Here is a 23996-nt window from a genome sequence, read left to right on the forward strand (position 1 = left end):
ACTATAAGATCTTTTCAAAGATGATCTTTGATTAGGATGCACTTTTTAATTTTATTTGAAGTATGTTCATTTCCTATAGCTGAGAATATATTACCTTTAAATATGTTTTTTATTCACTTTTCCCCCCAAGCATAGGGTGAATGACAAGCTCTTGGCTTTTCACAGGAAAAAATGGGTGGCTTTTCAGTATTGCAACCCATTTGTCTGCAAAAATGAGGTTCAATCCAATTGCAGTTGTGATTGTGGACAGACCGAAAATAACAGTTCCTCCTCCTGATTCTTCTGGAGAGCATTTATTAAAAATCTCAGTGCTGAAGTTGCCCTTCTGATATCCCTCCTTACGCCTGCAGTTGTAAGTGAGGATCCTAAATATATTTAATTTGCTATTGGAGTGACCAGTATTTGTTTCTCTGTACAAAGCTTTTAATTGTGCTTTTCCCTCCTTTCCTGTGCATGTCTGTATGTATGATTACAGCATTGCATGTCAGCTAGTACATCAGGCTACATGTTGGATTATGTTTCAAACAGCAAACAAGCTATAGCCTTGACAGGATTCTGTACACAGTCATGTCAGCCTTGCTCCAGTGACCTTTGATTCCAGAGCAAATACTAAGGGTACAAAAAAAATTAATGCTGAATGAGTCTCTTCGTCGCAAATGGTGCATTATGTTTATCAGCACTGGGTTCACTGTGGTTTTACTGCATTGTTGACAGTGGAGTTCATACCAGTCTCTCCCAGTTGAAGCATAAAGGCTTGGGATCCCTGTGTTTCACCTTTTTTTTTTTTTTTGGTAATGAAAGCTTTGTATTTGGTCCTTGTTCTACCTTGGGTCTCAGGGTTTGTGGACATGTGGAGAACAGCAAAGCAGTGTAATAGCTGTAGACCGTACAGGGATGAGGGGTCTTTATGAGATGGTAATTCCACATTCTGTCATAGTAAGTAGGTATTAAAATTCCAGGGCTTTTTTTCTCTTGGCCTGGGGTAGGGAAGGACATCACAGTGAACACTCTGGTTCTGGATGCTGATGACTGCAGATAATCACAGATGTGTTGAAATGCTCTGGTATTTCCCTGCTCTCTCTTGGAAGTCTTAGGTGGCCAGTGGGCTCCCAGCTGGCTGGGAATGACTGGGTTGAGCAGCACTGCTAAGGAGGGCTTTGAAAGGAATGTGTTAGAGGACCTACTTTGAATATGTCTCATCTGGGTTAATTTACGTACATCAGCTACTATTGTGAGTGTCTGTCTAGGGCAGACACAGGAGAAGCTCTAGAGCCACCAGAAGTACTGTCCTGACATTTGACGACAGTGTTCTCTTCTCTTACCAACTGCTAATACTGCAGTGCTCAGAATCACAGCAAGGAGAGGTCAGTGTAACCAATGCTTGTACGTGTGGATTATTCCTGAGTCAACAGCACAGCTGACAAAAACATCAAACAGGACCAAACTTGGATCCACAGAATTTTCTGTTCAGGGTAAGCTATTGCCAGAGTCTCCTGTTATCTTCCAGTTAGCCCATTCTTAAGTCTAAATTTCACTATTTCTGGTTCCATTTTGGCAGTAATGACAAAATGAAGTAATATTTACATTCAGTATAGTCCATAGAGGATATACTGTGAAAAAACTGGAAAAAGATAATTTTTAGTCATCTTTCCTCTAGGTTAGAGACCCTGCTATGATGCTTCTGTGACATGATTAAGCTACTTGACAAACCACCAAATACAATTTGTAAAACAATTGGTTTGGTAGTAATTCAGATGTGAATCTGTGAATACAAAGGACCAGTGTTCTTGAGTAGAATATCTATTTGCCACAGAAAAAAAACGGCAGCTTCTTAGCATGGTATGGGAAGCAGTCATTTTATACACCAGATTAATATGGTTGTCCTTTCTTCATGGCTCTGAAGGATTCCGCTGCCCCTACCTTAAAATGCTTAAAGAACAGCAGGATGTAATTCTCCTTGATTGTGCTGGATTTGATGTTTGGGTATTTAGAACTATGTATGGTGCTTCCTGCCCTACCTATACCGGAGTGTACTATCAAGTTTTTGGGTGTGTCTGTTCCCTCAGAGGGTATTTCAAACCATGATTTTCTGTTGCTAAGATAAAGCAACAGATGTGGCTGTGGCCTGTAGAGAGAGTCTTGTGGAGGATTTCTTTTTATGCTCCTTCTGTACCTTCCATTCAGGAAACAAGAGGGACAGAGTATTCTGGAGAACTGGCTTAGTAGACTTACAACAATAGACAACATTTCCCAAAGGAAAAATAAGTGCTTTCTTGATCTGTAGTTATCTGAGCAGCTGACCACCATTTACAATACTTCCTTTGGAGCAAAGGAGAGCGTGATATTCATATAAGTAAAGAATGCAGGGTGAATGAAGCTGTGTTGCTTACGCAGTAAGCTTTCTCCATGTAAATCTAGATGAATTCAAGGAGTGAGAGCAACAGTCTTACACAACTCTTCCCTTGTCCTTTTCACTAGATAGGCATACATAAAAATATTTTTTTGCTTTAGTACTGTATTGTTACCTTTTCATTTATGTATTATTTCTCTGAGTTGAGGTTAATATAGAGTTGTGAGCTCTTGAAATCTTGTTTTTGTCATCTTTTATCCCTAAATGAGGATGCAAAATCTCAAATTAGGCAACAGTTTAAAGTCTTTCATAGAAAGTTTTCAAAAACCATTTTCTTCTGGTTCAAAAGTGTTTCATGCCCTTCAATTTTCTTTTGACTCTCCTAAAGTAAAAAGTACAGAAATTACATCAATTATTTTTCTTACTCAATTATCTCCTGATCCCTTGAGCTTTTCTGAGTAATTCTATAGACTGAGGTAACTCCATCCTATGCTGAAAAGTACATGGATGAATAGCAGTCATGGCCTATATATTAAAAAGGGTGAAAGAAAGAGCTACTGATGGAAGACTGAAAATAGAACAAGCACATCTTGTTCAAGGCTACAAGGTGACTTACAAGAGGTCTTTGCTCCCTGAGTGTTCATCAACACTGTGGGGCTTTTGTCTCGTGAAGCAAATGACTGTAAAATTCTGCAAGAAAACTTACCTACCTTCCTTTAAGAACATTTGTTCAGATATCTGAATATTCAAAATGGGTTGTGCAGTTCCCACTGTGATGGAGGCTGAACAAGACAGGATATGGAAGAGGCACCAAGAGCAAAGCTGAGGCACAGATCTCAGTAATGTTCATTCAGTAATGTTACATAGTTGGAGTGGCCTTAGACTTGTCAACAAATAAAGCCTGACTGGGGAACTGTCTCACAAATCTGTTTCTGTCCATGTAAAAAGAAAGAGCAGCCTTTGTTTTGAGGGTGGGACCTATAGGATCTTCAGGACCCAGAATCACAAATATTGGAGTGAAAGAAAAGGCTTATCAATAAAAAACCTAACGTACCTATTTGGGAATAGGTGTTTCTTTCTCTTTCCAGATATTTTAAGGAAATGGACATTCTTAGTCCTGAGAGATGTTTTTTTCTGGATGTCAGATCAGATTTACTGCTCACAGCCTAAGAGGCGGGTTTTTTTTTAGGTGTTCAAAGGCCTGAGTTGCAAACTGCATAATGAGGTCCTTGAAAAGCATTTGCAGGCAGTGAAAAAAGTGTGAAGTCACCTTCATAGAGGGGAAGATAATGATGTGGAGTTCAGAGTTGTGTTAATCAATGCTAAAGGCTAAACTAGAGTGTGTACATGAAAAGAGACACAATAGCCACAGGGCAAATACAGGAGCTGTATTTCCTGAATCCAGAGGCATAGGGATTCACATTCTGACACTCTTTAGCTACATGCTTGTGAAGGCAACTTATTTGTGGAAGTTTATGCAGAGCAAAGGTTTCATACTGAATCTGCATCTTGCCAGGACAATGATTTTCAGGTTTGCAGGTGAGAGACAACCACCACAGAATAACCAAATGACAGCTTTGAAAACCTCACACTTCTTACCTAATTATCATACTTGAAGCATGAAAAACAGTTCAGCAGATCTTTCCTATAAGTTATTCCTCTTGTTTTGTTTTTTTTATCCCCTATTTTTAAAAATGTATTTTCAACTTTGCATTTGCATCTCTAGTCTGTTAGACTATGAAATAATTTAATACGTTAATGACCACCTTGCCATTGATTTTTCTTACTACTTTGTTTCAAATAAACCCCTACGTCTTAGACTGAAAGTGACTTCAGTTACTTTCTTCTCATGTCAGTTTTGGCATCTCAGATCTCTTGAAAGCTTTGAACTTACAAGGGACCAAGTACTCTAGCAGTGCTTCTTCTCCTGTTTTTGGGTACTTTTTTCATTTTTGCAGCTTTCTGAAAATAGTCCACTAAATGGCATTGACAAAGAATCCTCAATGATGTTATGTGATGTTAGATGTGTTAATAAACCTGTGGTGGTTACAACAGAAGTGACTTGAGAAATCACCTCTCTGAAGTGATTTTTTTTTTTTTTTTAATTAAGGAAAGGTAATGGATTTTTGATAGTTTCTGTTCTTGAAGTCCTGGAGGCACACTTAGACATTTTGTCTCAATTTTTTTCTTCCAGATAGATTGGTCTGTTCCATCAGTGCTGCATCCTAGATGGAACTCCTACATAGAACTGAAATAACCCTAGCTGCAGAGAGAGGAGAGAGAGCTGCTCTGGCTAGCAGATACAATGCTTGTGTGTATGTGAGTGTGTATGTTATGTTACTGTCTGTGGGTGTATGAAGAAACCACTGAGAACAACCCAAATTTAAAGAGTTCTTCCTGGGCACGATGTGTCTGCAGTCACTGGTATTGCTTCACTATGGAAGTTCCACACCTTCTTATGACAGCCCTGTCTCCACTCACAGCCTGCCTACTGGCCCTCAGGCTTGAGAAAACATGACATATCACTGACAGAAATTATGTTAGCATTTCTTCAAAGAAAACTTGATTATATTCAATAAGATGAGACTTACAAGTGCCTAACTAGAGTAAAAGTGCATTCCAAAGAATGCTTTTCTCTGGTACAGTATCATCCCACTGAAATCACTGTAGCTACCAAGAAGCACCACAGCACCAGGGTATTGCTATGCTGCTGTTACCAAGGATCCACATTGCTTGAAGTATATTAAGAAAATAAGTGAAGGTGAAGTAATTATTTCTAAGGAGTTCCTACCTTTCCTGTTATATCTTTACCAGCTTTGCTCTATTAGAGCTGTTTAAACTTCTCTTGCTGCTATGTAGAAGTTCCTAATGACATCGTAAGAACTCAACTGCATGGGAGAAGCTTATAAAAAATCTAAAAGATTTGACTGATTCTCTTTAGAACTTTCCTGTATGAGAATGGTTTCAGTTATGGTTTATCTTATGGCTCTTCCCAGCACCCTTATGCAGTGTAATTTCTTCCTGCCAATGCATTAGTCTACTTCAAGGAGACATGCCTTCTTAGAAAATCTGCAAGAGGCTGGGGCAACAGTTTGCAATCTCCTTCCTAAGTCCCTGAGGAAGCAACTGAGGCAGCCATAATATCTTGCTAACATGTCTGGTCTTCTGGTTCACTTTGTATTATTCAGTTAGTTAGGTTTTTTTTTGTGTTTCTGGTTTGTTTTTTGGTTTTTTTTTGTTTTGATTTGGGTTTTTTTTGTTTTTTGGGTTTTTTTTTGTTTTCAATTTTTATTTTTTAAAAAAAATGTTTTCTTGCTCTTAGTACTACTTAACAAATTCAGCTGGCTTTGGTGCTAACATATTATTTTAAGGAATCTGGTAAGAAATCACAGAATAATTTGTTGGAAGGGACCTCTAAAAAGTCATCTAGTCCACATCTTCCTCCACCCCTGCCCCAGCTATAACATGAGTAATCTGGAACTTGGAAGTCTTTATAGGAGCAGCATTTAATGCCCCTCTCTGGCAGCAAAGATAGGTGACTTGCTTCCCACTGGAGAGAGGTCTTGTTCTTCTGGCTTCCTCTGTCTCAGCTGTCTTTACATAGGTTTGTGCTAGCTGCCAGTGGAGAAATATTCTACGTATATGTACTAAATGTGTCACAAAATCTACTGTTCTATGGTGTTGCTCCAGTCTCTGTTAGCCTTTCTTTAGAGCAACAGGAAGACCAGTCAGCAGGATTATCTTACAGACTGACATTTCTGGGCTTTCTGAAGAGACTCATCAACCTTGTCAGTCAGAAACCGTGGAGAAGACCATCATTTTCCAAGGCAACAGAGAAGATCTGGAATCTGTCACCAGGATGAATTTAGGAAATCTGTTAGAGCAGCAGAGATTTACACAGTTAGCAATTTATTTATTTTATTTTTTTTTATTCAGCTGTTCTTTTTGTGCCAAAGTGAATAATTTCTCTGAGGCAGGAAAGCAGGACTGGAACAATCATAAATTAAAGGCAAATAAATATTGTGGCAAGCAGATCTGCTTTCAAGTTCTGTTTTTTTTTCTGCTAGAACTACAAGCTGCATGTGACTAATGCCAGAATGCTGCAGTGCAGGTGGGCTCCTGTGAGCAAGATGCCTATGTTCATTTCTTCATCAGTAGATAATCAGGCAAGCCTGATATCCAGAGGAAGATTCTCCTCCTAAAGTAGGTGCTTCCACTTGGCCTGAAGAATCTCATCCCAAGATCCCTGACCAGCTGGAGTAGACCTCCATGGACTAGGAAGGGAACCTGTTCAGAGATTATTTACAGCTAAATCCTAGCTGGGTCACAGTGGTCAGGAGGACAAGACAAGCACTTGCCAGGGATTATTGATCAAAACCAGAACAGAAGCCTCTGCATTTATGTGATACAGGAAGCTGTTCCTGCTTTATGGTTGTAGGGTTATATGGAATATTCCCCTGAAAAAGGGACTGCACCTTTTCAGGTGTAGATCTGGCTCAAAATTGCCTGCATCCAGAGGCTTTACAATGCAATAATGAAGATCAACACAGTTCCTGAGAAGGAGAAATGGGAGTACTTCCCAAAGGTTCATGCAGCAGCTCTGGAACAGAAACTTATATTATCTTGATTTATGTAAATCTTTTTAATCTTAAAATGTCTCTTAATCCCTTGCCAAGTAATAAAAGACATCACTTTGCCTTTTAGGGAAGAGATTTGTGTAGTGGTTCAAAAGAACAGTGTGTGGATTTCTGTTTTCATGTAGTACATGTGGAAATGTATTTATACAGTATGCCTGAAAGCAAGGCAGAGTGCATTTTAACTAGGGTTGCACAGAGTTTACAGCATAAGTAGAAGACTGTGGCCCTCCGGGTATCTTGGAGTAGTAATGATCCCTCCAAAAGAAGAGATAGATTTGGACTCTTCAGCTGGCAGCTCAGTCTGGTACCCCAGAATTATGTCTGCCATTATGTCTGCATCATTTTAATTTCTCTTCCTGTGCAAGCTGCCTGTAGCCAGTGGGGGCACAGTGGCTGAATATTCTCCTAGTGCTGGGTGCTGGAGACTGATGATTGCTTTTGTTTCCAGCTTTTTGCTTTTTCCTCTTGCTGCCTTGTAGCAGAATTTAACTGGTAGGAGGAAGGTAGAAGGGATATTAGGAGCAAAGATATCTCCTCTAGGCCCCTCTTTGTGCAGCTGCAGGATCTTGAAGACTCACAACCTAGTGCTCTTCTGCAGTGGACACAGGCATCAGTGCGGAATGGGGGAGGGAGAGTGCTCCTTCACGGTATCTGTTGGTTGAATTATCTGTGTGAAGCATGTGTGAGCGAAAGCCCAAGTTCTGTCTGTGGAGAGATCTGAGCCAGCAACGTGATGAGCTGCATTTGTCTGATGGTGTGCCCCCAGCCCAAGGCAAATGACCCAAATTTTTGGGTCAGGCTGACCCAGACACATTGACACTGCTAACGTTGACCTTTGCATGTGCATAATCAGGTGTTTCCTTGTATGACAAGTTTGTAGTTATGGGTGTGCTACTTAAACACATATCCACACCAAAGTAAAACCTTGTATAACAAAACTGGAATATAAATTATGTTTTAAAATTCTATTCTTTGATCCAGTTGTCTGTTTTCATCTTCAACAGGACTTGCTTATGTGAACTCACTACATTTCCAAACAATCTGTTTCCAATCAATGCAATTATTACTTTCATGAGTGACTGAAGCAGTAGCTTATCCTAACAGACTGTGTTAGTGGCAGAAGTGCTTCACCATGGTTTCAGTTGCAGAATGATGTAGTCAGATGAAAATGAAATCCATGCAGAATGTGAAATGGGTTTACATATGGAACTGAAAGTAGGTTTCTTTCTCCTGCAAAGCCTTACCCTGCCCAGGACAGAGGTACCTGATAATCTTCCCACAGCTTCTGTCTTCGCACATTTGTGTTGTATGTTTGTGTCAATCATCTCATCATGTACCACCATCTTGTAGTTCTCAGCATGAAATGGTGTCATCTTAATATTTGTATTTATAGTTATTTGGCATACACTCGTGTTTCAGAAAATAATTGTTCATGCTTCCTTGTAAGCTTCATGAAAGGTCACAGAGCAGAAAGAGAATGAATGAGTCCATCAGACAATATTAGGAGAATATATTTCAACTAGAAAGTGTGCATTTTTAATTTTTTTAGTTTTTTGTTTTATTTGCAGCAGGAGAGTTTTGCAAGCTAATGAATGAACTGAAGTGAATATCTCACTCCTCAGAGATATCAACTAAACTAAATCAAAAGTGCATGGCACAGTATGAGATAGGAAGAACGTTAACTGTGATGCATACAAATCAGATATAACTGATAGGCCATCAAGAGTGTTTGACATCTTTCAGAAACCGATTATAAAATGCAGCATCCACTTCATCCTGGAAAAACACACCTATAGGATCATTTTCAATAACAGATACATATTAGGCCAGTGGTGGTTTCTAGTTTGTCATACAGTGGAAATTGTGGTTGGCAAATTTAAAAACCTCAAAAACAAATGACGAGCAAAGTGCTAGGTCCTGCTATTGGGTCACAACAACCCCATGCAGTGCTACAGACCAGGGCAGAATGTCTGGAAAGCTGCCCAGCAAAGAAGGACCTGGATTCACATTCTGACACTCTTTAGCTACATGCTTGTGAAGGCAACGTATTTATGGAAGTTTATGCAGAGCAAAGGTTTCATACTGAATCTGCATCTTGCCAGGACAATGATTTTCAGGTTTGCAGGTGAGAGACAACCACCACAGAATAACCAAACAACAATAACCAAATGACAATAACCAAACTGGGGCTGCTGATTGATAGCAGCTGAACATGAGTCAGGAGTGTGCCCAGGTGGCCAAGAAGGCCAGTGGCACCTGGCCTGTATCAGCAATAGTGTGGCCAGCAGGACCAGGGCAGGGATTGTCCCCCTGTACTGGGCCACACCTCGAGTGCTGTGCCCAGTTCTGGGCCCCTCAGTTTAGGGAGGATGTTGAGGGGCTGGAGCACATGCAGAGAATGGCAAGGGAGCTGGAGAAGGGTCTGGAGCACAAGTGTGATGAGGAGTGGCTGAGGGAACTGGGAGTGTTTAGCCTGGAGAAAAGGAAGCTCAGAGGTGACCTTACCTGTCTACAATTGCCCGAGAGGAGGCTTTAGCCAGGTGGGTGTTGGTCTCTTCTCCCAGGTGACAAGGGACAGGGTGAGAGGAAATGGCCTCAAGTTGTACCAGTGGAGGTTTAGCTTGGATATCATGGAAAATTTTTCCAGCAGAAGGGTTCTCAAACATTGGAACAGACTGTAAGAATGAAGTGGTAGAGTCAGCATCTCTGGAGGCATTTGAAATATGTGTAGACATGGCACTGAGGGACATGGTTGGTTATGGACTTCACAGTGTTAGGTAGTTGTTGGAATTGGTGATCTTAAAGGTCTTTTCCAACCTACATGATCCTGTGATTTAATGAAAAATAAGAGAGCTCCAAAGGTTCAGGATATTGGACTGCAGGTCTAATATAGATCAAATGAATGTTACCAAAAAATTATGTCTCCACATAAATTTCATAGGGAACTTTATTGTTTTAGTTAAATTGTATTAAAAGGAATGACGCCTGTGCAAAGCAATGAATAATATACTAAGTGAAGAATTCACTTGCAAACATGAGTTGCTAGTTGTAACCTAGAAAGAGACAATAGGAAAGAGATTAATCCACTTGTTACAGAAATGTGCAGGTACTAGAAGATTGATGTTTGTTTGTGTGCAAGTACTGTACTGTCCTCTGTAGCTAGAGAGGAACTGTCAATGTATAGAGATGGAGACTTTGTGAAGATAAAAACATGGAGACTAAGATTTTAGCTAAAAAATTATTTTAATGAGGCTGACAGTGTCCTGCAGTACAAACATATTTTCCATTATCCACCAAAGAAGATTATTCATCCTCTTGTAAGAAAAACATTTTTCTGTTAAAGTGACTATCTCATTCACTTTTTGGCTTCAAGACCCATCTGCAGAGTGAAACATAGATCTTGCACATGTTACAACCTATTACTACCTCAAATAATGTGTGAAAAATAATTTCTAGAAATTTCAGAGTGCCTCCATTTGCCTTTGTACCAAGCTGGCAAAAAGCCCTTCAACATCAGCCTTTAAAGTCTACCTTGATGTGTGCAGGGGAAATGACACATTACCATAGTGGTGATGTTTCAAAATAGTTGGTGTTCTAAATGCCTCCAAATATCCTTAAATATTTAATGTACCTTTAGAGAGGATTTGCTCAGCTTACCAGTTTGTTTCTCTGCAAGAAAAACCATTTTGTTTGTCAATACAGTTTGTCTGGGTTGGACACAGAGAGGCAGAGAAAGACTGAAGTAAAATGCAAGAGACAGAGAGAGTTGAGTCTGGGGAAGGGGAATGGCTGAAGCAAAGGTCTCCAGTAGCAGACCATTCTTCAGTAGTGTTAATTTATAAACAAGGTGAACTGAAGCTTTGGGTGCTCCTTTTCTACTCCTTCCTCTTACCTGTTTGTGTTCTGCCACTACATAACTTGCACAGGACTCAGAACCCATGGTTCATCATTTGTTAGGTCTAAATGAAGCTCATAGAATCCTTCCAGTATCTTTTCCTTGGTACCACAGGAAAGTTAATGCCGAAGAAGATAAACTTTTCACTGACCTTGAAATAAGCATCAACTCACAGATTGTCCCAGGAAGCACAAATGCATACAAATGCATCTTGTCTCACTTTGTGATGAGTGGATCAGGAAAAGTAAGCAGAGAGAGATATTAATGTCTATTCTGAGCTTTGAATTTCATTGAAAATTTCTTCATTTGATAAAATGTTAATGATCCTTATCAAAGATCTCCACATCACCAAAAAGACCAGAAAATAGCATTCTCCAAGATACTCTGATTTCTCAAATGAGCTCCTCAACTGATCTTGGCATCAGTTCTTTGTTTCCAAAAGGAATCACTAATCCTTTTCAGTAGGTGTATTAGTTTTCATTAATTGATAAATTGTGAGGGTTCTTTTAGAGCTATTCAGTTCTAATATATAAATAGGGTTTTTTTTGTTCATGGAAGTACCACTTTTGAATGTTACACAATACCTTCCTGAAGGGCTGTTTCACTTTTATTGAAACTGTAGCAGGAGGAAGTCAGATGTTTTGGTTGTTTTTTCAGACATACGCTTTATATCATAACCTTGATGGTCTTCACTGATAGCAATAAAATGTACTTAGTTCTGGTTTTGAAGTGATTCTGCAAAAATGAGTGACCCATTCTTGCTCCAGAACAGTACTCTGTGATTAGCTCCTTATGTTTGTGTGATGTGATAGAGACATGCTGTGATTTAGAGACTTTGAGGAATCTGTTGTCCTGTCTGTTCAATCTAAATGTGGCTCAGCCACAAATAGTACTTCCAAGAAAAAAAAAAAAAAAATCCCAGTAAAATTCCCTCAGCGCATGCCTGTTTCAGGTAAACCTCTTGCTGTTTTCTCTGAAACCTATGGTTGAGAGGGAGAACATCTGCACCATTTCTGATCTAAGCATGCACACATGCACTCATTTTGAAAGACAGTTTTGGTTATTACTTGTCTACAATATGAAATGAGAATTGAGCAATTTGATTTCGTGCAATTATCTTACTGAAACAATGGTGTGTGCAAATTTCCATCATTCTTTAATTAATTAAGAAGGCCTACGGAGTTGATATTTCTCTGTAAATCATCCTTAGCAATCTTAATCCTGTAGCTTTCCCTGCCATATTTAGGACTTTTTTTTTTATCAAGCAGCAAATTCAACAGCACTCTTGTAAGTTGATTTGTGAGTTAATGTTTTGTGTGTGAAAGCTGGATTGATGTCAGTCAGCTATTGAGGGGTTAGCTCATGGTTGGTGGTGCTTCTGTAACAGAGGTCTGACAGTTAAGAATTTATTTTTCTTCAGATACAGGATATGTTTGGGCATGCATGTACTGTTCACTATTTTCCTTGCAAAATTAACTTCGGTCACTTTCAGATGTAATTCAAAACACTTACTTGTGAGGTCTCACAGAGTCACACAATACCTGAAGTTGTTGCTCATCTACAAGAGTTGTCTAGTCCAACCTTACTCTCAGACAGGGTTACTTACAGCAGGTTGCTCAAGGCTGTGGCTTACTAATTTTTTAATATCTTCACAGATGGAGACTCCACAGTGACTTTCTGCAACTCATTTTTTTTTTTTTTCTAATTTTTAAATTGTGTTCCCTGTACTTGGGTTTGTACACATTCTCTCACTGACTGTCCATCTGACTCCCTCATATTCATTCTGTTTCGTTGGGTGTTTACACATACTGCTGGAACCCTTTAAACCTTCTCCTTTCCAGGCTAAGCAGTCCCTGCTCTCTCAAGCTCTTTTTGTATCAAAGATTCTTGAGTATCATAAATGTCTTCATGGCTGTCTCACTTCTTTGCTGTCTCACTCCAGTAGCTCCATCTCTCTTTTGTATCTTGAAGCCCAGTACTGGGCACATCACTCCAAATTTGATCAAAACAGGGCTGAGTAGATAGAAAGGATCCTTCAACCTCTTTACAAAAGTGCTCCTAATGCATCCCAGAAGACTGTTAACCTTCTCTGCTGCAAGGACACATCGTGAGCTCGTGGTCAGCTTGTTGTCCACCACAAAACCTTTACTATAAAACTGCATTCCAGACAGGTGACCTGCTTTTCTGCTCTTTCACTGGGGAATGTCTCCCACATGTACCTAAACAACCATGTTACTCTTTTTCAGATGCATCATGACAATTTAACCCAGCAAAACTCACAGGAATGCAAATGTCACGTTTTAACTCCAGCCAGCAACCAAGCACCATGGAACTGCTCCCTCAACCCTAGAAACAGCTAGAAAACTTGTGGGTTTGAGATAAAGGCAGTTAACAAGGAAAGCAAAAGACATACATGCAAGCAATGCAAAACAAGGAATTAATTCACTGGTCCCCGTGGGCAGGCAGGTGTTATGCATTTCTGGGACAGCAGGGCCCCTCATGCCTCACAGTTATTTGGGAAGACAAATGATATCACTCAGATGTTTCCTCCTTCTTGCAGCCAGCTTTAAATACTGTTCTGGAATATCCCTTTGGGCAGTTTGGGTCACCTGTCCTGGCCATGTCCCCTCCCAATTTTTCTTTCACCCCCAGCTTCCTCACTAGTGTGAGGAAGAAAGCAGAAAAGGCCTTGTCTCTGTGTAAGCCCTGCTTGGTGGTATCAAAAATGTATCTATCCTCACTGTATTCAGCACAAATCCAAAATACAACCCATAAGTAGTTATCTGTGAAGAAAATTAAGTCTACCTTGGCCAAAACCAGCACATCATATCTGAATGCAACCATAGTATTTGGCTTTACACTGATTGTTTAACTATTCAGACTATATGGATTGAGGGAATTACTATTACTTTAAAATAACTGCCATGCCACTTGTTTTCACACAACTTCTGGGATTGTTTTCCATATGGAAGTTTTTTTTAATCCTGTGAGGGCAGGGCTGCTTGTAGCCAGAAAGGTGACAGTTGGTACGTGTTGTCCTGGAGCTTTAGCCATTTCTGTTTCCTTTCTGTAGCCTTGTCTAAAGATGTTAAAAATAATGTTGATTTGAAATCCTTACTGATTAGTGAACAGCATGGAAGTCTCTGACTTCTCTTTGTGTCAAGATATATGTCATAATTGGGGTGTGAAAGACAAAAAGACAAAATAAAGACAAAAACCCACTGGGTTTATCATTTGAACAAATTCAGTAAGTGTGTCCTTCCTCTGTTTCCTTAGAAGGTTCAAAAGTGGGCTTAAAGCTTAAGGTGCTCTTTCCTTCTGCTGGTGCCCATAACTGAGGCACCTCAGTTGCATGTAGATAAATTCTTTGGAATCTCTGCTGATGAACTGCTAAAACCGAAGCTGTTGTCCAGGGAATGTTAACAACAAAGTCTACAATTTAGAATGAAGAACAAAGGAGATAGGGAAAAAAAGCTTTTCTAAAAGAGATGCAAGATCCCTCAGTTAAAATGTAGTGCAAAATGTTGGTTCTCATAATACATTTCCTTCAATTAGTTAACATTTTGAACACTTAGAAGGTGGCTTTGAAATCAGAGGTGAATTAAGAGAATCAATGAAGATCCTGAAACTACATTATTGTTGTTCTAAGTGTCCTGTATGCTGAATGGCTGCAGAAAAAAATGCCTTACATATTTAAAAGCTTGGTCTTGTCTAAGAAATAAAAGAAAGTTATGCAATTTCACTTCTTACGTGACGAGCTGAGCTGACATTATAGTTTAATGATAGCCTAGAAGTAGTGCTTAGGGGGAAAAAAAAAAATCTCTTTCTGCTGCTGAATTCTGTTTCCTAAGTAACTAGAGTATTATGCTGTCTGGGTAGCTCTAACTGGAGAGAAGCTAAAAAGGGATAAACTCAGTAGATTATTGAACCCAAATGAGTTTGATCATCAGTGGAGAAATCTTTTGAGGGGAGACCCAGAAATTAAAGGTGCTAGTAAGATTTGCGATCAATGACATTTGCACAATAAAGCTGCCTAGAGAGGTTCCTACAGTAGGGATGTGTGACACAACTAGGCTGTATTTCATTTTTGCTTGCCATGAAATTTTAGCTTACTTGCAATTTCAGTTAGCCTTCCTTGCACTACAGGAGAGAAATCACCAGATGGTCTGGGTAAATTTTCCATCAATATGCAAGAGTTTCTCTACTACCCTGATCCTGCAATGAAGGATGCAAAATGGTTGTAGAGGAATGCTGACAGTAGATAGGGACCATAAATATTCCAAGTGGGGTTCGTCTGGGGTGCCCTAGGTGTCTTTTTCTTTCAAGCCACAGATTTCCTAACAATGGAAGTGTCAAGAGGTTTGTGGTTAGGCAGCTGAATAGAGACAGTCATGTTTACTGTTGTTATTTCCCACCTGGCAAAAAAAAAATTCCTGTGTATTACAACCAGATCTTGTAAAGCTTAAAATTACCAGTGTCTCCTTGCTTCTCTGTGTGAGATGTAAAGGGGGCATTTCTCTGTCACATTTTAGGGAATTGGAGGGTTGTTTCGATTCGGGGTTGCTTTCAGCTTAGGGTTCTGGGAAAATTAACCTGGAAAAGAAATGTGGGGAGAAAAGGGATCTGCTTTCCCCTTTACAAATTCCTTGGTGGTTATTGGAGGCAATAGTTGATCTGTTAAGTGCCACCACTATGGCAGTTCAGGAGGAATCATTCTGACAGGTTGCAGATGTTTCTTCCCTTTAGGATCAAGGTTTCACAATCTAGTACTATCCCAGGAACGGATGTGGAAAGCAAGAGCAGTCACAGTCCTCCAACTGTGTTGACACACTGAAGAGTAATTTATAAGATAATTTATAAGGAGCTGTGAGAAGCTTTTTCTTTCACTTAGCCTTTGATAATGCCAACAAACAATTACTTGGCAGGTCTTTGATAGTGTCTCCTTCTAGCCCAAGCCTTTGTACAGGCCAGAAATATTTGCTTTATGCAAAATGAGAGATGTTGAATATGTATACTTGTGACTATGTGTAAGAACAAAGCTGTCTCAGATAAATTCAGTTGAATCTCAGCTAGCAACGAGCCAATGTGGAGGTGTCCTGACTCAGCATTTAAAGACCTTCGGTGTTTTTTCAGGATGAAGGAACCTCTTTCAGTAAAAGATGTGGAGTGTTTTCCTGCTGCAGGCAGGGGCCAAAACTGCTCCCAAAGGGTACGTGTCTTTATCCATGCAACCAGGCTTGATCCTGCTGCTGCCCTCCAGTGCCCTGATGATGCTGTATCACAGTACATGCTCTTCCCCTTTCCTCAGCAACCATTTTTCTCCCTGGCTGGATGATTAACAGTCATTTACTGATAAAAATGTCTCTGAAATAAAGGATAAATGGATTTACGCAGCACTTAGGGGATAAAGGGGCATGCAGGAAACCTCCTCATTTGCATGGTTGTGCAAGGGCTTTGCACAACAAAAAACTGCCTCAGGAAGATACAGGGACTGAATATGTATGGAGCAGTGGAACAAGACAAAGGCATGATCTCACTTAGGTACTAAGCATTACAGGTGGTGATGTCAAAGAACTTCTAAGAGACATGCAGAAATGCTGCTTCTTTCTGATCCATGGTAGGAGCCTAGAATTCATCAACTCCAACTGTTTGCTAATGCCACGAGGTCCTACCTGTCATGGGATGTGTAATTTCTGACAACAATTAAGACTGTGATTACTCATCCCTGCAAAATTTCAAATTCCTTTCCCAGCCCAGGTGTCATTTTGTTCTGGATGTGTTACCTGCCTATTACATTAAATATCCTTCAAAATCAACCTTCAGTCACTTGGCTGAGCTGATGAAGTGAAAACATGGTATGGATGGCAGCTTGTCCTTTTCAGGACTGCAAACAAACTGTGCTGCTGTCATACAAGTATAGTCTCTTCCTTTTGCTGCTGTGCTTGTCCTGCCAGTGCTGGGTAACCTATCTGTTCAGGTTAAGTGCCTTTCCCACCTCCTGCCTGAGGGGAGAGTGTTCTGCCTCCTCAGTGAAAGGAGAAACCTTTCCAGGTGCAGCGGGAATGACAGATGTCCCTGAGCGTGGGGAAGGAGAGAGCTGTCATCCTGGGGGTTTTCACCACATTCTTACAGGGCTGACTTTCTCTTGTGCTTTCTCTAGGGGCTACCAAAGACATGGGAAAGATGCTGGGTGGGGATGAGGAGAAAGACCCAGATGCCGCTAAGAAGGAAGAGGAACGACAGGAAGCCCTTCGGCAACAAGAGGAAGAGAGGAAAGCCAAATATGCCAAGATGGAGGCTGAAAGAGAAGTTATGAGACAAGGGATTCGAGACAAGGTAGGTAATTTGCTTTCAGCACACACTGGTCAACTTGTAATGCCCAGTGAAGAACACCTCTTTTCTGCTGATTTGTGACTTGTTCCCTAGGCACCTGGATAGAACCAGGTAGCTACTCTGCCACACAGAACTTTCTAATTTTGTGCACTCTTCCTCAAGCCCTGTTCCTGTTTAAACACACCTCCCACAGAGCAAAGCCCTACAAAGTTGAAATAGAGCGAAGGTGAGGGAAGAAATCCATCTGTATTTCTTATCATGTATTAAGCACTCGCATATTAAGTGTTAGAAGCTTCCTTTTCCCTTTGAGGATGCTTTCCAAGGTTGCATTTGTGGTTTGTGAGAAGAGTCATAATTCAGTGAATTTCTGAGAGATATGTTGCAGCTTTCTTCTTACTGATTACAAAGTTTTATTGTGTTGACCAGTGATGTGGGACAAATCTACTCTACTGCTAGCACTTCTACCACTCACATGGGATTAATCTGAAAGAAAGTTTTTATACATTAACTACTAGGGATTGATGTATGGAGGGAGAAGACAGTTTGGATGCCTCACCATCAAGATCAGGTCAAAACTGTCTCTTTTGAATAACTTACATTTATCAAATGTCCTGGTGTTTAGATATCTTGGAAAGAAACGTGAGTTGTGATGAAGGGCTGTCAGGTGACTTACATCACAAACCAAACATACTTGTAGGTAAAACAGAAGAATCTTGTTCAGTATAAGAGGTGTTCCCCTGTGCAGTTCCTACCCCTGTGCTTTAAGAACATGTCTTGGAAACAGATATTAAAAAAACCTATATCTGCATTGGGCCAAACTTCTGACCCAGTTCTTATGATTCATGATAGAAACATGAAGAAGGGTAAATTTCTCTGGTGGCACAGTGCACCAGTTACTGAGAACTGTTCTGCAAATAAAGAAATCTGGGATTATGCTTCTAAGAAAATAAATTGCTTAGAGGGAACTGTCTACCTTTGACACTGCCAGAGAAGGGTATTGATATGATCATTTAAAAGTGGTCACTGGTTGACACAAATGCAGAACCTCTACTTGATCAAGTATTGTTGTTTTATAATTGTAGAATCATAGAATTGTCAAATAGTTTGTGTTGGAAGGATCTTGAAGGTCATCTACTTCCAATCCCTCTACCATAGGCAGGGACATTTTTTACCAGATCATCTCCCCTTCCCCTCTCCTTTCCCCTTCCCCTTCCTATTCCTCTTCCCCTTCCCATTCTCTTCTTCTCTTCCTCTTCTTGTGATGATTGGTGGTTGGAAATATGAAACAAATGTTGAAATAATTTTTAAAAAATAGCTGGATAATTTCCTTCATTATTTGATTATTTAGAAGTTACCTTTATTTCTTCTCTAACTCCAGTAAAAGCAAAAATGTAGGAAAACTGAAACAGATGTTCTGTCTGGTATGTGTGCAAGTGCAAGTAACTGTTAGCAGGTATGAGTAAAATCAAAGACATTTTAAGTTTTAGAAAGCTCCATTATGATATTTGCTTATTTCTCATATGAGAAAGTGAAAATGAGCAATTAGTTCAAGTGACTGAATAGGAACAGATTTTTTATGCAGAATAAGTGTTTGAAAGTGTGTGTCCTAGGTTATGAACCCACAGTCACAATTATTCCTCAGTGTGGCTGCAGGATATTAGGAAAGCAATCCAGGGAATCACAGCTTCACCAGTGAGTTCATATGACTCCAGGCGAGGCTGACAGAAAGGATGTTCTTGTTCTTCAAACATGATCTTGTTGTGCTGGACTTTTTGCCTTGGCTTTCCAACAAGTGTTACGAATGCACTCTCTTATTTAGGGCTTCAGGAAATGTGGGAGCTATGGCAGGGCTTAGCAGGAATGATGACAGATACCACAGATACATTCCAGCCTGTGTTAACTTTTAAATACTATCTGTTAAATTGAGATATGTATGCCCTCAGCCCAGCATGGCAGCTGGGTATAGAAATTAGGGAGAGGGTAGTATGAATTACACAGAAATGAGTTGTGGGTTTCTGTTGTTGTTGTGTTTGTTTGTTTGTTTGTTTTTGGTTTTTTGTGGCTTTTTTGTTTGGTTGGTTTTTTGTTTTTTGCTTCCCCCATTAAAAATATGCTGTATTTTCATTTGGAAATTAATTTTTAGAATAACGTTTGAACAGGACATTTTAAAATAACTGGACCACCAGTTGTCTGACCTACTACTCAATATCAAAGCTCAGCATCTGGTAGTGAAAATGTATTGAAAGAATGTAAAGAGCATAACTGGAGTACACTCCAGCTTCCTCCTACCTCAGGAAGTGTGCATGCAGCTAGTATTCTGATCTGATCTGGTTTTGGTCTTGACACTAATGCCTCAAAGATGTTCTGGGCCCTGTCCCTGGGCTGAGCTGCCACACCTGACCAACACAAGCAGGATTATTGAGAGACCTGCAGTGCCCTTTGTCTGGCAGGTGAGGCTGTGGATGGATAATACCCCTGTTACCTTGCCAGTACTATCAGCTTGCCATGCTGCAGAAGCTTTCTTGTTTTCAGTGCTCTTGTGTGGAGTACTGCCTTCTATAAACAAATTATTTGTGTATGTGCATATGTGCACACCTCAGCAGCGAAAGAGAATTACTTTCTTTGTGTACTAATCCATAATTAGTTATTTATGTAATAAATTATTTCCAGCACTGTGGTAGAGCCCAGTCCTGAGGAGCCCCTAGTCCATGCTCGGTAGTTAACACTCTGCTTGTCCTAGTGAGACAATGTCCACAGTTTGGCTTCCTGAAAGTCTCACACGTTTTGGGCAGTCAGCATTGCTGAACCCCTGTTGTAAAGTAGCAGAAGAGATAGCCATACAATATTGGGTTTAAACCACAGAGGGTGGAAGCATGGTCCAAATGGCTTGACTTCAAGACAGAATTCAGATTTAAATTCGTACTTGAGATGGAGCATGAGCTGCTTCAGTAGTTTTTTATATACTCAGCTCTCTGAGTAAAAGGGTAAAGTGTCTCTGACCCAGCTTGTCTTTAACCAGCCTTAAGGGCTGGTCATATGCTATATAGCATATGGCTTATAGCACATGGATTATGTGCTGTAAAGTAGGAAATCAGTTACATTAATAAGGATTCCTGTGCTTACATTATTAAGGATTCATGTCCTACACAGCACATGGTTTATGTCCAATAAAGCAGAAGTTTAATTATATTAATAAGGATTTCTCCCCTTCCAATGGACCATGAAATCTGCATGAAAAATATGGAAAAGTGTCAAATGGAAAATTCTAATCTGGAAGAATTAAAGTTGTCTCTACAATTGTAATTGTCCTTGTTGGATGCTGTGTAAAGGTATGACGCAGTGCATGATCATTTATTATATTTCTGAGAACCTCAACTCTCCCATTGCATAAGACAAAGTTAATTGTTTCCTTAATAAACAGATGTTCAGCTTTTCATCTCTGACGTGTCTTACAATGTATGTTTTCAAACTCATTTACTATGAAATATCAAAGTTCTGATAGCAATAAAATGAATTTCCTCATCTGAGGGTTTAATTCTCTATTACTATTATTATTATGCTTTCACTAACGTAGCTGAGTTCATCTTAAGCACGGTTTCTTCTGGTATTTATCAAGGTAGGGGACAAAGTTTTGTTCAGTTTTTTCTGTTTGTGAGGTATGAAAGCAGAAGGGTCATTATGTGATTAAAGCTTTGGTGGCAGAAGAATGTTAACAACTTGTTCCATCAGTGAGCCTCAATGGCACAACAAGAAATGCTCAGAACTGCTTGTGCCATACAGGAATGGCAAAATCTGGGTTTGAGGTTTGTTCCTGCAGGCACCATTATCACACAGCACGAGAATGTGCAGTCTTTGCTCTGTTTGAATCCCTTCTGTCCCTGGGTGTGAAGTGTGCCACTAATTCTTCCCACATTTCTTATTGGGCCATTTAATGCTCTGAGTGGTTAGGCAGTAAGATTCTCTGAAGCATTTGGAATTATCCAAAGAATCATAAAAGGGTTTGAGTTGGAAGGCACTTGAAAGATCATCAAGTTCCTGCCCCTCCCTGTTGTGGTCAGGGGCACCTGACACTAGACCAGGTTGCTCAAAGCCCCATCTAACCTGACATTGAACACTTCCAGGGATGGGGCATCCACAACTTCTCTGGATAACCTATGTCAGTGCCTCATCACCCTCACAGTACAGAATTTCTACCTGTTCTGTAATATAAACCTGCCCTCTTTCCATTTAAAGCCATTCCCCCCTGTCCTACCATTCCAAGGCTTTGTCTATATCCCTTTCCAGCCTTCTTGTAGCCCCCTTTCAGCACTGGAAGGATGCTCAAAGTGTCCCTGAAGCCTTCTTTTGTCCAGTCTGAAGAACCTCAGCCATCCCAGCCTGTCTTCACAGGAGAGGTTCTTTAGCCCTTGTTTCTCCTTTTTGTGACTCACCTCTGGACTCACTTCAGCAGGTCCGTGTCCTTCTCATGCTGGAGGCCCCAGAGCTGGACACAGCACTCTGTGTCACCGGAAAACCGTGACAGCAATTCAGTTCCTTGTGGATATTTAAGACATGTAATTCATGGTCTTCCATGGGTCAAGGTGGATGATATTGGAATTTACTTTTTTAAGAATGTAGGAACATTTGGGTTGCTGGCAAGAGGAACAGCCCTAAGTTAATGTCATTAGTTTTTCCGGTGGGAATGTGTTCTCATGATGAACCCTCTCTTTTTTTCTCTTTTCTTTTTTATTTTTTTATTTTTTTTTTTAATCCAATTGTTGAACTTACTTTTAGCACTAAATCACTCAGACAAAAAGGCAATCAGGATTTATAACTGCAGTCCTAGATTTTTATGTGAGATAATCAAGATGCAACATCATATAATTATTTAATTTTAATATTTCATTAGCATATTTCCTTATGTAACTGGTGCATAGCTCCTAAAATCCTGTTTTAGGACAAGAAAAATAGCAGAATGTGAATTGGGTTTGTTCTTCAGCAATATCAGGGCTTTGAAACTAAATTCCCAGCTCAGGAGTGCAAACTTAAATTTGATAAAACTTTGTTGATATAAAATAGTATCATGCTGTTAGCTAAACTCTTTGACGTAATGCCGCGTTTCATTCTTGTATAACTTCAGATGCAGATATTGCCAAGGGGTTTAAAAATCCCTGTACAAAGGGTTGAAATTTCACTCTCTGAAAATGTAATTTTGATAGTGCAGTTTTGCCTTGTGAGCAAGAAATATATAGTACACCTGTCATTGGAGACTATTGACAACTGAAAAAAGTGTAGATGTTGTATTAATTGCATGCCAAAATATGAAAGATCTTAAAGAAAATATTTTCTTCAGCAATAAATCACATTTCTTCATTCCAAAGATAAAAATACAACTATGAACAAAAGATTCTGAATAGAGAATCAGGTTTAGAAAAGATTCAGAACAAAGATTGTTTGATCTCTTCCCTTTTAAATAATTTATATTAAACCAGTGATGTAAATTTTTATCCAGTCCTTGTGATGTAATGAAGATGAGTCAACTGTTCAGTATTGGGGCCTTAAAATAGATTTTCAGAGATCTAAATGTATTGTGTAGATGGAGAGTTATCATTAACTGGACTTTTCTGCTTCTATAGTGGATTTGTATAATTCAGTATAAAAAACAAAATTAAAAATATCCTGCTTAGTTTAGTTCAGTGCAGATACTCTTTGTGATATAGAGAGAAGTGTTTACAACTGGGTCACAGGTCCTCTGGCTATGAGGAAGCAAAAGACTTGGCTATGACAGTGCTGGTGTGATACTTTGGAAGGCAGGGATTGTACTGTGCCTTCCGTGAAGTGAAACAGATGAGTGGGATGAGTGGGAACAGTCGTAACAGTGCTAACGGTGAAAACTGGTAACAATTGCACTCTTTGCAGCATTAAGTCACATGCTGTCCTGGAAGAAGAACATTGCAAGGACAACATCCTCTGGTGTTCTGCCCAGATTTGATACACTGGTTATTCAGGACAGGCTGTACGAAGTCCAGGCAGATTTGGAAGAAAGAAACACATTTGCATTGTGATTCAAGAACATTATAACCCTGCAGATCATTTTCATGTTTCCAAGGGGATACAGTGATGTGACCTGCACTAGACTTCTGACTTTCTGCCAGAACTTTTACACTCAACCAATTGTATGCAAGGAAGTACTGACTGGCCTGTGTTGCCTCTGAGTCAGATTCTGGAGTTCCTGTTACCAGTTTTTTCCATAGTTTTGCACACAGATTTTTACCATCAAACTTGTTTCCAAACTGCAGCCCTTTGCAATTTAACTAAACCACCCATTTCTCTAGCACTTTTTACCTTTGGAAATACCAGACAAAATTTAATTTTCTGGTTTGTATCTCCAAAAGCATCCTCTTGTCTGTAAGCCAGTGACTGTTTTTTGTGCAAGGGTGAACCAACTGGCCTACTTCAGTAAGAGGAAATACAATCGCAAATTAAAAAAAATGGATATAGTTATGAGGGTATACCCAAGTTTAACAGTGTTTCTTGCAAATTGAGAGAGAAGTGATGCCTTCCCAGATGTGCTTTTCAGCACAGAACAGGGATTGGTGTTCCTTCCAAGGACCTCCAAGTCCATTAATAAACAAAGTCATCTTCAGGGGGATTTAGAGAGTCTGTTCCTACCTAAACTGAGAAGTTTCATCTTTCTGTTTCTTTAGAAGTCCCAGGATATGCACCATGTCTTGGTCTGACTGAATCCAACCAGGCAGATCTACAGAATTCCATAGGTGATCTGAAGGAAAACGTGTGTTCC

At 39.8% G+C, this 23996-nt stretch overlaps 1 protein-coding gene across 1 annotated transcript in view; it reads left to right on the plus strand.

Annotated features, from left to right (window-relative positions):
• The window catches only part of CPLX1 (complexin 1), a 105191-nt gene that overhangs the window by 47535 nt on the left and 33660 nt on the right, over window positions 1–23996 (plus strand). The window contains exon 3 of the mRNA XM_005532413.3: window positions 17043–17218. Coding sequence (XP_005532470.1) covers window positions 17043–17218 — 176 coding nt within the window. The remainder of the gene's footprint in view (window positions 1–17042; window positions 17219–23996) is intronic.

This window comes from Pseudopodoces humilis, chromosome 4, assembly GCF_049639895.1.
Source record: "Pseudopodoces humilis isolate 2021_Gansu_Grassland_sample_001 chromosome 4, ASM4963989v1, whole genome shotgun sequence".
NCBI classification, from domain to species: Eukaryota; Metazoa; Chordata; class Aves; order Passeriformes; family Paridae; genus Pseudopodoces; species Pseudopodoces humilis.